The sequence below is a fragment of the Cynara cardunculus genome, unplaced genomic scaffold (assembly GCF_001531365.2).
Source record: "Cynara cardunculus var. scolymus isolate 2C unplaced genomic scaffold, CcrdV1 Un_Scaffold_2435, whole genome shotgun sequence".
Taxonomy (NCBI): Eukaryota; Viridiplantae; Streptophyta; class Magnoliopsida; order Asterales; family Asteraceae; genus Cynara; species Cynara cardunculus.
Genome location: NW_020201091.1, coordinates 53907 through 69563, shown reverse-complemented (window position 1 = coordinate 69563; position 15657 = coordinate 53907). Strand labels below are relative to the sequence as shown.

General features: G+C 34.6%; 1 protein-coding gene across 1 annotated transcript; it reads left to right on the top strand.

Annotated features, from left to right (window-relative positions):
• The first annotated feature begins 12750 nt into the window (after positions 1-12750).
• LOC112503040 (ankyrin repeat-containing protein BDA1-like) lies at positions 12751-14409 on the top strand. The gene is made up of 2 exons (XM_025107096.1): positions 12751-13363; positions 13461-14409. The coding sequence occupies exons 1-2, from the start codon at positions 12791-12793 to the stop codon at positions 14205-14207; spliced, it is 1320 nt and encodes a 439-aa protein (XP_024962864.1). The 5' UTR covers positions 12751-12790; the 3' UTR covers positions 14208-14409.
• Positions 14410-15657: the final 1248 nt, after the last annotated feature.

The following is a 15657-nucleotide window of genomic DNA, read 5'->3' as shown; positions in this document are numbered from 1 at the left end:
AACAGTGGTTGCTTACCTTGTATAATGGTAGTTTTTATAACAAAAATGGCAGGCAATACTTATGTGTACATATATATAAAAGTGGAACACTCAAAGTACTTGAATACCTTGTATACATGGTTATAGAAATATATAATATTTACTACCGAACAATCAACTTCTTCTTATTATGTACACAGTTAAATGTTTATTTCTTTTCTGTATTTATGCATTCAGACCAGTTCTTTTATTATGTACACAGTTAAATGTTGGACACTAAATGTTGTCGTTGTTGCAAATTTAAAGATTGCAGGTACTATCAGTTTCTCAACAAGAAACCACATTCAAGCAAGAACAAAATAGGAGTTAAACTAGCATCTATCTAGACACATGCTATACAAGAAATGCTTACCAAGACATTTTCAAGATATAGAAAATAAACAACTTACATGAAACTTCTCCGAACTCCAGTAATCGCAAAGTATATGCCTAGCATCATCTGTAACGTTCGAGTCAGTTGGCTTCATTCCTTTGGCTCTTTCCACGTCCTCTTGGCCATGGCATTTTAAAAAATGCTCCTGCAGCTTTGCTCGGTGATTTTTGAAAGATCGACCCATTTGGAAGTCAATCACATCAACCACCATCTTCGAAGACAAGTCGACATCAAAATTTATCTATAAAATAAATACAAGAATGACACAAAATTTTGTTAAGGATAAGAACAAGAATGACACAATATTATAAATATAACTTGTGGTTATCTTACCAAAATCCTCTCACGAAGACTAGTCTTGATAGATTTAGGGATCTTCCTCCAATCCATGTAATTGAAGGGACACATCTTACGACATATTACGCCGCATTCATTGTTGAACTTCTCGGCGTTTGTCCCAGCAGCTTGCCTAAACTCCTCGCAAAAGTCTACAGTCAACCTAACTCCTCCTATTTGCTTTCTAATTTTTTTTTATGATCTCTCCTCTAGTAGGACCACGTTTCTTAATTTTCAAGGACGACAAAGCACCATTTGACTGTGATGTGTTTGCAGAGGCAGTAGCCATAATGCAGTATTCCAAGTGAATTGGTAAAAGAATTTGAGTCATAAGCAGAGTAAAAGAGAGCAGCATATAACATTGTATAATAGATTAAAACTTGAGGCAACATTACTTAAGGCATATAGAGATAAGAATATTTCACGATCCAGATTTATATCCAAGTCTTAAGTCCATTATAGAGATAGAGAATAGTATTTGTATAGGCCAATTAACAAAAAAAAAAAAACTAAAATTAATCAACCAAATCAACCCCAAAAGATCACAATTGTTCAATCAACCCCATCATCTTTGTCTTCTTCCAAGGCTTCTTTATCTTCACTTTCGTACATTGGTTCGACATCTTTCACTCTCATTGTCCTCATCATCATCATCGTTCATAAACTCATCTTCATCACAATTCGTTGGTTCAACAACACTTCTAACTAACATTCCATCATCAATGTCATTTTCTGATGCGACGAACATTGATGATAATGTATTTGATTCACTAATAGCATCAACAATCGGAACATCCCATATGTGACGAGGTGAAATTTTCTGCACAAACCTCCAATTTTTGTCTCTCTTTGTATCTGCCAAATAAAATACTTATTGTGATTGTGTTGCCAAAATATATGGATTATTAACATACCACTCAGAACTTATTTTAATACTTGTCAAATCATTCTCACAGTGAATGTTTCTCAATCTCTTGTCAGTGTTATACCATTTGCACCGGAAGACGACCACTTTTCTACCTAGTATATATGATAACTCCATAACCTCTAACAAAACTCCATAGAAATCTACTTCCTCGTCATCATGGTTGCTTGGAACATAAATTCCACAATTTTGAGTGTGAAGTTTAACATCTCTACACTGTGAATGGAAGCGTACATCATTGACGATACAACTTGTCCAACTAGTATATCGGTCAAATAGGCCAAGAACCAATGAATACATATCATCTGTTGCCTCGGTTGAACCCTCATGACGTAGTTCCTCCATCTATAAAAAATGCTTTAGTTAATAATAGTATTAAAACAATGTGTAACATGTTCTTGACGAATGACCCATCTTTACCTTCATCTTGAACCATGCAGGAAAAGTCCTTGATTGTAGTTGCTCTAAATCACTGCTAAAGTTTTGTTTTAGTATGTCCATATGCTCAATACAAATATAAAAAAGTACACTATAGTTGTTTGGTTTAGATAATATAAGCAATCATTATAAGGAAAAGGAAAACATACCCTAGATACGATTTGATATCTTCATGACAATTGTTGAGAATGTACCATTGCAAAGTATTAGACCGAGTGTTAAGGAACTTCAACTGTAAAGTCCCAAAACAACGTAACCTTGTCGTGAACAAAGCAAAGTTTGATGATTCATTGCATATAACATCATCAATGTTCCTCTCAGGTCTTGTGAATTTTGTTTCCAAACCTTTTATGTACAAGGATAAAAAAGTTAATACTTCATCAACAACATAAGCTTCTACAATTGAACCTTCAGGAAAAGCTGCATTTCTAACATAACGCTTGTAAGTGCCTAAACATCGTTCAACACTATAGATTCATCGACTAGCAACGGGTCCACCCAATAGTTCTTGATCTGGTAGATGAATACAAAGATGGACCATTATTGTGAAGAAGGAAGGAGGGAATATCTTCTCTAACTTGCATAAAATCACAACAATCCCCTTCTTTAACCCTTGAATATCTGCCACTAAAAGAGTACGAGCACAAAGTCTTCTAAAAAAGTTGGACAATTCAGCTATAGCAACACGAGCATCCTTGCATAACAAACCTACAATTCCAATTAGCAAGAGATTTTGAAGCAAGATGTGAGAATCATGTGTTTTTAAGTTTGTCAACTTCCGATCAGATTGGATTGCAAGTGGTAATTATTTATTCCAAATAAAAGAAAAAGAATAGTTATAGGTTGGAGTTGAAAAAGAATGTGGGAGTAGTTTTGTAAATCATGTTTGGAATATTGTGATAGTAATGGTTTAACATGATATAGTAAATGAAATGAGATGGGTTAGCTACAGCTACAGCTACAACAAGAGAGTTGACTTAAGAAGCAATAATAGGAATGGGCAGGTGCTTATAACTTAAATAAAGCAACTTCTTTTATTTCCATTTGAACAAATTATATATTATTTGTAATTGGGGAATTAATGTTGTTGACCAGAGAGAGTAGTTGTTGAATAAATAAGAAAACTAAACACACACACTCTCTCTGTCTCTCATTTTTAGTTATTTACCCTCCAAACCTCACATTTTACTTTTTTTTTTCTTCATGTCTTTTAATTTATTCAAGTGTGTTAATAAATAAATAAATGAAAAGGATAAAAAGAAAAAGTGAAGTGGTGGTGAATGTGGGGTGAGAGAGAAAAGTTGGAGTCAGAAGAGATTCCCACAAACACACCAATCATCCTCTCATACTCTTTCTCTCGTGAACCTCCTTTCTTTCTCTATCTTCCCTTTGCCAATTCCTTATACATACATCCTTCTGTATCTATATATTCCCTCTGCACTGCACACATTTTTACAAGTTAAAACAGGTAGATTCTGTAGTAGCATAAAGCAGATTGGATTGTTCTGTCAATATTGTTTTCCGTTTACTTCGATAATCTTCAAATGGGTTGGTCGGGTTGAAAATGATCTGAACCAAAGAGATAATTCTAGATTGTGCAGTGTTTATGTGACATTCTCCAACAGCAGATTAATTGGGAACAAACACAAGATGAAACACAGATTGCAAATGGTCTAACTGAACCTGTGTATTTTTGTTATCATAGTTTCATATAAATGTTGTCCTTTTTCAGAATCACAGTTAACCAACTCAACCAAAAAGCATGCCATCTTGTAAATAAAACTAAGTAACACTTTTAAGTAGTTTGATAGGTTTTTTGACTTCTGTTTACTGTTTAAATTCAATTGCTATCTAAATTCTTATCAGATTTAAATGGGCCAAATATTTAAGTATTGGTGTGTCTCAAAAGTTACCCAAAGGTCTGAACACAGATAGTGATGGCAGTAGCATGTAAACAAGTTGACCAAATACCTAACACAACCGACCTTATACCACCCACATAATCACGACTGAAACATGTACAGTCCCAGGTAATCACATAGAACTGAAAAACCAGTACAAACCCTCATGTTATTGTGTAGAAAGCATAATGACAGTTGAGAAACGACATGTTGCATGGTCTAGAGTTGATGCAGACAATATCTGCTTACCATGCCCTCAGGGGTTGAACTCTGGGACAGTATACTTAAATTTGTTACAAATAGCAGTTATGGACAAGCCATGAAGCATTGGTGCTTCCAACAATTCTAATTGGTAGACTGGTGGTGATAGAACTTACATGGAAGGGGGGCTCTATTCAGAATATGGAAAACAAAACTAAAAGCTTAGCCAAGCAGCACTGAAGATCATAATTTTATGTGAATTATGCAAGCAACCCTAAACCCCTGAAATAAAAAGTCTCATGTTATGCTTTTTAAGCAAAAATCTTGCTTCATCTCTAACTAAGAAATTATATAGGTAGCACAGTTGATGTATTACTTGGCTACAAAATTGCTACTTACCTAACTAACTTTGGTTTCCAGATCCACTTTCTTATATGATTTACTTCTAGCAATATAGGATCCACGGTAAAATTACTTAAAAGTGCATATCATGCTACAATGGGTCCTACCTACCTGTTAGAGATGGATCTCATCTCAAGCTAGGGGCCTTATTGAACCTGGTTATCCTCTGAATAATTGTATTCCAAGTGGGAGCGATAAAAATTCCTTTATAATAGTAGTAAAGCCATTCAGTTAGAACTTCACTGAGATCCACATAGAGTTGTTGTGCCCCTACCACAACCCATCCCCAAAAAGAAATCAATATTCTTTGCTTGATCCTGCAAAGGGGAAAATACTGGAGCTCATCTAGCGTTCTTCAGAAGACATATGCAGCTTGTTGAGCACCCAGTAACACCCCCCCACACACACACCCAAAAAAATAAAAAATAAAAAATAAAAAGTGATATTAATAGATAGAAGTTTATAGTAGCTGCTTGTAAAAGTGTGATTGAAGTTTTGGCATAACATTACACCATTTAAGATTTAGTTGATTGTCAATTTGTTTTCATCGTCACAGAAAACCACAACAGCGACAGTAAAACCAAACTTGAAGTGTTGAATTTAAACCAAAACACAAGTGAAGCTGACAATGGCAGGAAGGGCACCATAGTTAAAGTCAAAAAGAAGCAAAAAGAAGCAAAAAGAAGCAAATCTATTAAAAATATGGACAGCTTGGAACAGGTGATACTCGGCCGAAATCACAACCAGTGCCTGTTCAAGGATTATCCGGCCTTACTTTGGTTTGTTTGATTCTTACATAATTGATACCTCTAATCGGTAACCATTGATCTTCTATTGTTCAACACACACAAATATGTTATTGTAGCATAACATAATTGATAGCTAAATAGGTTATAATTAATCAGTAAAACATGAATCAACAAGAACCCTAACAGATTCATATTATGTTATTTATTGAAGAATCGCTAAATAGACGTACCTGTTGTTGCTCGAGGAATCGATGCAGAGAAGAGAAACCAATTCGATGATAGACGATTGATTCGATCAATCGGAGAGTAGACTGTGATTGAGGGAAGATCAATTCGATGATAGATGAGTGATTGAGCGAAACGATTAGAACGAGGAAGCGATGTCAATGATACCGAAAACCCTTTACAATTAGAACGAGAGGAAGCGAGTGATCAAATATTCGATTTCGTGGAAGGAAATTTCATAACTGAAAGGAACGAGGGGAAGCGATGAAGAAGAAACCCCTTACAATTCGTTTCCTTATTTAATATATTATATATTTAGTTTTGATTATTTTTAATATAAATGTTTTAGGGGCTGTTTGGCAGTTGCTGAATGGTTTGGTGCAGAATGGCTAAGTGGTCAGAATGGTTAAGAGGGTCAGAATGGTTAAGTGCCGAATGAAATATTGTTGTTTGGTAAATGTTAACAAATTACCATTTTAACCCTGTATGCATTGGTCCTGTTTTTTATTGAACTAACAGATACCAAAAAAGAAATTAGGGTTTCACTTCACGATCTTAGGGTTCCGATCTTCACAATCAGAGCAGTAGGAGGTCGCAGATCGAGATCAAATCGATGTCAACCCAAATCGAGATCAAATCTAGTCGATCTCCTCTCCCATCCGGTTTCTGTTTTCATTTCGATCTCCCTCCTTTCCAGTTCTTTCCCTCGATTTCGTCCCTGTGATTCGAACATGTGATTCGTCACTGGTTGCTACCACTTGGTTCACTCCTTATATATGGTTTCTGGATAAGGATTTCATGGCGACCGGCGAAGCTGTGGAGGTGACCGGCGATGGCGATGGCGACCGGCGATGGTGACCGGTAGTAGCTGTGGAGGTGACCCGCGAAGCTGGCGATGGTGACCGGTAGTTCTGCGACCTGCGTGAAGAGACCAGATAGGAAGAAGGGGTGGGAAGGGTAAAATTGGTAAAAGAACGATCTGAATGGTTGAGTGAGGTAGTAGATGCAAAATGGTTAAGAGGTTATTGTAACCATTAAGAGGGTTGTTTTTTTTTTGCCAAACAGACCTAACCTCTTACCGATTAAGAGGTTGGCTCTTAATGTAACCATTAAGAGCCAAACAAACAGCCCCTTAGATACACTTTTAAAAACTAACTAAACATTTTTATTTAATTTTAAAAAATTTAAACTTTTTCTTAATCTTCAGAGAAGCTTAAGAAAGTGATTCTAAAAATTGATGAAACTCTTTAGAGACATTTTTTATAAAAGCTTCTTTAAAACTTTTAACGACATTTCTTATAACGTATAATTAGCCTATTAATCCTTCTTTAAATGTCGTCCAACCTTTAGTTACATTTCTCATTTTTGTCATTTAAATTCTTCTCTATAATGTAGCTTTAGATACACTTTTAAAAGCTTCTCTAAAGATTTTTTCTCTAAAGCTTATTCCTCTTGTAGTGAAACCGCTTTATAGGACTTAATTTATAGGACCAAAATATAAATATTCTATGTCTTTCGTTGTAATAAGTTTATATGACATCAAAAAACATCATATAAACTTAATAAAACACCTTTAGACAGGACACTTCATTTTTTTGGTCCTATAAACTATGTTCTATAAAGAGGTCTATTAAGACACTTAGAATTTGGAGGCTGTTTTGGGACCGGCCCTGTTAAGGGCTCCCGCTTCTTTTATTTGTGTTGGGAATGGTCATATCACACAAGGAATCCTGACTTGCTTGAATCCAAATAGTGGCCCTTGTGTTGCCTCCAACACCACACTCACACAGCTCTGGGTCATCAATGGAAATGGTGCTAGGATTTGAGTCGATGTATGTCTCTTCCCTAAGTCACACATATGCCTCTTACGGTTTACCAAAACAAAAATGGATTAGCTAACTTATAGAAAATTTGGTAGCATTGCGCTCTGTCCATGGAACATATGAATTTCCTAGATCTTTGATCACTTTTAGTCTCAAACTCACTCATGAATCGCATTTGATACGGGGATTGATCTGATGCATCTTATCCTAATATATATCCAAGGGTGGAGATCCCTTCTTACGCTTCTCACCTTAACTCTACTTCTCATCGGAACCTAACCCCATACTGACGAAGGATCGTGTGAGAAGGAGTGTTAAGGTGAGAAGCGTAAGAAGAGATCTGGACCTTTGGTCACCTCTAATATCAAACCCACCCGTGAACCGTGCTTGATACGGGGATGGATCGGGTGCATCTCGATGCATCTCATCCAAATATGCATCCAAGGATAAAGATATCTTCTACGCTTCTTACCTTAACTCTCCTTTCTAAATCCAACCCCATATATACCTAACTAATAATATGTTCATGAAGCATGAACATATTTGTTAGAACGTACCTATCTTGTAATACATTTAACCATTCAAATCTAAATATGTGCATATTTCCTCATGACAAAAAAAAAAACTTTTGTTATTGATCGTTATTTCAGCATTCTTTTTTCCTTTCTATCTCTATAAAGAGCGGCTAATTTATATATCTATATAAAACAGGGATCAAATGAAGATGACGTGGCATGTTGGTGTTGTAGGAAGTGGTCATAGAATCTTTCTCCTTTTTTTACGTTTTTCTAAAGAAAAATATGTTAAAAGACTTTTATATCTATAATTAGGAGCTTAAACAGAACTTATTTAATTTTCATATTTTAAAACCATTTTTATGCTAATATTGAGGTAATGATCAATGATTTTTGAATTTTCTATAGACAGAAAGAACGCATTGGATTCATATAGTGTATATCTAAATTATTTATTTTTTACAATTCACATATGAACTTTTATTTAGCCTTTTTTTACATTCGTACGATATCACTCTTCGTACTTGAATCTTATGCTGTATATGTAAATATATATACATATGTACGTACATACAGAGAGAGAGTGAGGTTCAAGGAAAAACCCAACACAAATAAAAAATTGAGAAACACCCTGATAACCATTCATCTGGACGGTATGTACATGGGCATATAGGTAATTGAAACTGTTTTTAATTTTTATGCATATGTACATACTGGATAAATTGCTTATAAATTACAAGTGTGCATATGTGCATACCGAAAAATTGCTTACAATTTACCTCTCATTCATTTGGACGGTATGAACATATGTGTGTGTATATATAAGGTCAGTTTCAGGAAAAAATCGTAAAAAATGAAAAACTGAAGAACATCCCGTTAAGTGTTCATCTATCATTGATTTTCTTGTACGTAATCTTATATATTATATGTTGTGGATAAGGAATAATTTCATCTATCATTAATCTTCTTTTGTCATTGACTTTCTTGTATGAAAATTTATATATATATATATATATATATACGGAGAGAAAGATGGGTAAGATCATTTAATGTTAACTATGTAAACTTAAAAGGACTAATAGGAATGATTCTTGCGTATGGGTTACATTGAATGTTTGATTATTGGATGAATGACAAATAGGTAATCTGCATTTTGGTGTAAGTTACATTCTTCTTATTTAATGAGATGTTATAGTTTAATATTTGCATGTTTTTAGGGATCTTGATTAAGTTATCATATTTCTAGATTCTTGATTAGCCTATGATTTTAGTCATTTTAATATTATCTTTGATTTTTCAGCTTTTGGGCCATGTTTGTTCATAGACGAAGAATCTTGGAAAATCAACTTGAACACTTTTACGCTTCGTTGTTACTTCTCCATATGATGTTGTTTCTGAAAATCATAATTAATGAAAACAATCTCAAAAAAATTAATCGAAATTATTATGTTTAGTGAAAACTATGTGTTCATCAGTGAACATATATGGCATAGGCATTATGTGTTCGTGAGTGAACATCTTCATTGATATTGTTCATGAGTGAAACTCATTTTGTTCACCGGTGAAAGAAAACCATATTAATGAAGTTACACTAGTGAATCAATTTGTTTAAAATGTGTTCATTAGTAATCATATTTGTTATTAGATTTATGGTACAAATCCCTAAAGGAGAAATTATTGGGTCTAAAATTTGGGTTTAATATATGATATATATATATATAGCCATAGATTCAGTTGAGAAGTGGTAATATTTGAGAAGTAGAGAAGTGTTCATAGCCTTTCATCAGGTCAAGATTTGTGGCTTTGATTGTGAAACACTAAATAATTCCTCGCATGCTGTGTCGAAGATAGATGGTAGTCTCGTAACTTTTACAAATAGGGGGCAAAACAAGTGCATATTTGAACCCATGTGATTCCAATTTATACATCTAATAAATAAGTAACTTTGTGGACACATGTCATGTTTCTGTGTGACGGTAATTGATTTTTCCCGCCTAAACATGTATTTAGACACAATTTTCACTTACGGTACAAAAATAGGTCTATTCAAATGACATTTATCCCTCTACACGTTTATTTTCCTCTTTTCATGGTTTAACTGATTTCCCATACAAATTAGAAATCTCTGATATGTTTTCTATAGTTTCTAAATCTGGAGGCTTCTGTCCAGACTTAGAAGTCTGAACACTAAACACACATATGTAGACACAATTTACATTACTAGTTCAAATGGGCCTATTTAATTGACATCTGTACATGTAAATATTACTGATTTCCGTATGAAAAAGTATTTCTTTTAAAATACTTAAATAAGCAAAAGTTTGGATTTCCATTCCTCAGACTTATAAGTCTGAAATCCTTTTCCTCAGTTAAAATTCAGAGTTGTCTACCAGACTTATAAGGCATACCAATATAAAAGTCTGAGGACAAGTTTGAAATCCTTTTTCTCGGTTAAAATTCAACATTGTCTTCCAGACTTGTAAGACATACCAGTATAAAATTCTGAGGACAAGTCTGAACTCCTTTTCTTTAGTTAAAATTCAGAGTTTTCTTCCAGACTTGTAACACATACAAGTATGAGAAGTCTGGGAAAATCAGAGTTATAAGTCTGAATTTAACTCTGAAGTGGCCTCCAGACTTACAACATAACTCTGGGAAAATCCAGAGTTGTAAGTCTGAATTTAACTCTAGAGTGGTCATCAAAACCGGGTTTAAAATCTCAAATTCGGATTTTTGAAGCATTTTTCACAAAACAATATTACCCGGAAAAAATATTCAGAATTGTAAGTCTGAATTTAACTATGTAGTGGTCAGCTCGACCCCAGCCAAGGGCTCTTCCCCTTGGACCCCACCAGGGGCTGCCACCCCTTGGACCCCGCCTCCAGGGGCACTGCCTCCATACCCCCGTCATTTAGGGCTTCGCCTCTAAATCAAAATAAACTCAAACAAGTGTGCACTCCGCACCTCCCTTAGTTGTTCGATATTTAACATGATTAAATTATTCTCATTACACTTAAATGACATTAGTGATACAAATCAYCAACATGAAGTCATCAGATATTGGCTATTTCTCAGACTTACAACATAACTCTGAATTGTTTTGTTTCAAACTTAGTTTTATAGTTTATTCTCAGACTTAGAATACAACTATGAACTCATCTTCAGAGTTGAAGTTCAGACTTACGTTTCTGAGTTATAAGAAGTCAGAATTCTTGTGACTCAGAGTTATGCTCATAGATACTTTCTAGACTTAGAAGACAATTCTGAATTCCTCTTATTCAGAGTTAAGTCCAGAGTTATTTTCCAACGTAACAATAGAACTCTCACTACAAGAGGAATGAACTTTAGAGAAGAAATTTTTAGAGAAGCCTTTAGAAGTGTATCTAAAACTACATTATAGAGAAGGATTTAAATGACAAAAATGAGAAATGTAACTAAAGGTTGGACGACATTTAAAGAAGGATTTACAGGCTAATTATACGTTATAAGAAATGTCGTTAAAAGTTTTAGAGAAGCTTTTATAAAAAAATGTCTCTAAAGAGTTTCATCAATTTTTAGAAACATTTTCTTAAGCTTCTCTAAAGATTAAGAAAAAGTTTAAATTTTTTAAAATTAAATAAAAATGTTCATTTTGACAGTTTAAACATAAAAAATTTATAAAAGAATAATTTAATAAAATTAATTTATAAATAAAAGAGTGAAATCCACATTCCTAACCTAGTTCCTAAAATAGTAAGTGGTATTCAAAGTGGCGGCTATTCAGTCAAATACCAAGTTGTCAAAAAGGAAAAAATAAACATGCCCTGTTGAATTATTTCCACATATAGAAAGGGATCATTTTGTATAACAAGGTTCCAGTTTCAGTTTTGATTCCATTAATCCATCATGTCTTAATAATTGTGAACCAATTTAAGCCTCTGCATGTACCGTAAGAGCTTTGACTGTACATGAGTTTATTTTGATGTGGAGTGCATACTTGTACCTTATTTTTTTAAATTGTTTCTAGATACATGTTTAGGCGGAAAAAATCAATAACCGTCGCAAATTAACCGTCCAAAGGGACACATGTCACTTAAATAGACCTATTTGAATCGTAAGTTAAAATTGTGTCTATATTCATGTTTAGGCGGGAAAAATTAATAACCGCCGCATAGAAACATGACAAGTGTCCCAAAAGTTACTTATTTATTAGGGTTATAGATATTTGTATGTGTTTGTGGGTTCAAATAGGAACCATAATGTTTTGAAAATCTAGAAACCGATATTAACTTTTGAGTAGTTTTGAACTAAATTATTTTTAAAAACACAAGCTTTATCACTTTCAGCTTAATATTCATTTTGATATATAGAATTTTTCGTTTTTAACCGCTTAAATGTATATAAAGAAACTAAGTTTAATAAAATTAATTTATAGATAAAAGTGTGAAATCCATACGCCATATGACATTCCTAAAACAGGAAGTGGTATCCAAAATGGCGGCTACGTAGAATTCCCACATGACACGAATTAGACCGCGAAAGTGTATTTAGTATAAGCAATCAAATACCAAGTTGTCAAAAAAGACAAAATAAACGTGCCCTCTTGAATTATTTCCACATATAGAAAGGGATCATTTTGTATAACAGTTTCAGTTCTGATTCCATTAATCCATCATGTCTTAATAACTGTGAACCAATTTGATAAAATATTATCCACTTTTCCAAATGAAGAGACAAAAAAAAAAAAAAAGGTCAAGTGGAATTACATCCCCACCTTCCTACATTATCATCTTATGACGCTCATGTATAAAATAGCATGATCTAATCTATACTTTTTGTGTTCGATCTGTGTAACTACTTGTGTTTAATTTGTATATTTGAGAAATGGAGAGAGTGGAGGGACTTCTTTTTTATGCCTCCGTAGAAGGAAATGTAACCCTCTTGCAAACATTGCTTCAAGAAGATCCCTTGATTCTTGATAGAGTTACCGTAAACCGTTGTGACGACATGCCTCTACATGTTGCGTCAATGCTTGGACATTTTGACTTTGTCAACGAGATCCTAAGCCGAAAGCCGCAGCTTGCCAGAGAGTCCGATTCACAAAGGCGCTTGCCCCTTCATATAGCATCTGCAAAGGGGCACGTGGAAATAGTTAAGGCGTTGTTATCGGCTCACCCTGAGACGTGCCTTGCACGTGATCGTGATGGGAGAAACCCTCTCCATCTTGCAGCCATTAAAGGACGTTATCAAGTTGTGAAAGAGCTGATGCAAGCTCAACCACATGCAGCTAGGGCCATGGTGGAGCAAGAGACCATCTTGCACTTGTGTGTGAAGCATAACCAGCTGGAGGTTTTGAAGTTGTTGGTGGGGAGCATGGGTGATCATGAGTTTGTAAATTCTAAGGATGGTGATGGCAATAATATACTACACCTAGCTGTGGCTGACAAACAAATTGAGGTATTATAATTCTTGGGAAAAAGATTACCTTTTTATTTCGTACTTGCAAGATTTGTTTATGGATTATGACTAATTCATTATTTTGAATATCTGTTAGACCATAAACTTCTTGCTACTTGATACAACAATAGAAGTGAATGCATCAAACACAAAAGAGGAAACATACACGGATATATTGGCTCAAGGTCCAAAAGATGTGAAAGATCGACAAATCATACGATCCCTAACACGAGCAGATGCTGTTGAGCCAAAAACAGAAGGTTTGATAGAAAAAATTCCTCAAAAATGGATAAGCAAAACATGTTTAGATTATAAGAAACTGTTCCCGCCTATTAGACAAAAGAATAGAGAAGACTGGTTGGACAAGAAGCGAAACACTTTGATGGTTGTGGCATCATTCATAGCAACCATGGCCTTTCAAGTAGGTACTAATCCTCCGAGTGGTGTTTGGCAAGAAGACAAGCTTGACGCAATTCCACCCCGACACGCTGGGTATGCTGTCATGGCAWACAATCATCCAGTTTTACACCATATCTTTCTGATTAGCAACACRGTGGGTTTTATTTCGACTCTTAGCATCATCTTGTTGCTTATTAGTGGATTGCGTTTCTTGAAGCATCGTGGTTCCACATGGATTATGATTGTTATCATGTGGATTGCTACCACGTCTTTGTCGATCACTTATTATGTTTCCATAACGGTTACAACACCAAAAGAACAGGCTGAGACAATTAGACCTTTGTCAGTTGCCATTTTGTTCGTGTGGATCGGGTTGATGACTGTTGTGGTTGGGGGACACATGCTTCGGCTGATGGCAATGACAAAAGAAGATCAGAAAGCTTAGCTACCGTTAAGTCTAATCGTCATAAACCATGCTCAAATTTATCTATCTTGTAAAATATTTAGCCGTTCAAGTCTTAAATTTGTGTGTATTTCCTTACAACAGGGAAAAACCCTTTGTTATTGATGGTTATTTCAGCATTTAATTCTCCTTTGTATCTCCATTGAAGATCCACTAAACTAGAGAGAAAGAGAACTTGTTTTTATTCTATCTATATATCTTGGTACAATTCCACTCAAAACTATATATATATCTCTCTCTCTCTCTTGTTTGTTGATGAAGAACTGAATTGGTTTCTAAATATGTAGCAACAACATTATTGTTAGAAATAATTATAAGCTAGACTTGAGTAATATTAATGACACTTAAATAACCGTTGACATTGAAGAGTCATAACGTTCAACGTGTTTATATATATATAGAGAGAGAGAGACTTGGGATCATGTGAGACCAAGTCTTTTCTGTGAGACCCATAAGACCAACTTACATCCATTGGGTTTGATCAACAATCTGATCAATGGTCTGAAGTCGTCCAATGGCATTTTTGTAATTATCGAAGAATATGGTGGCGTTTATAAAGGTTCAAGGTTCGTATATGTTGAAGTTTGAATTTTCAGGTTTTTATCTTCATTCATGAAAACCCCTCCCGGCGCGAACTGATTCGCCATTGAAGGCTTACCCATAGCAAACTTTGTTCATCGATTGAAGGCTAAATTTCTGTTGGTAAGTAACAAAAGTTAGGTTTTCTTTTTTATTACATTGTGTTGTTCTTCTTTTTCGTCTTCTGTTATCTTATAATTTGTCATTTTAGTATAACCACTGTGATTTTCAATCTTAATCTCTTCACTCATCGGAAGCCTCTTCAAACTCTAGACGCGAACTGTGATTCTCGATAACTGATTCGCCATTGAAGGTTTACCCATAGCGAACTTTGCTCACCGATTGGATGCTAAATTTCTATTGGTAAGTAACATAACTTAGGTTTTCTTTTTGATTAAACTCCAACGCGAACTGTGATTCTCGATTGAAGGCTTTTACCTATATCGAACTTTGATTATCTATTGGAGGCTAAATTTATGTGGGTAATTAACGAAAATTAGATTTTCTTTTTGATGAAATTGTATTATTCTCCTTCTTCATGTTCTGTTTTAATGGATTCCAAGTTCAAACCCTAGTTTCATATTCATGTTATGACCATTGTTGACGTGTCTCATTATATATCTACAATTCTGAATCATGCTTTCCCATGATTTAATGTCAATGTTGACCATTGTTGATTTGTATGTAGAATACACGAAACTTTTCATTAGAAACAGTAGTAACTAGTTTTTGTACTTATGTTTTATTTATTTTTTATTTCTTCAGACACGCCAAAAAAGAAAATAGGAAAAATGCCATTAACAAAAAAACTTGTTGCCAAGCTAAGAAGTAATCCAAAGGGAACTTCTACTCC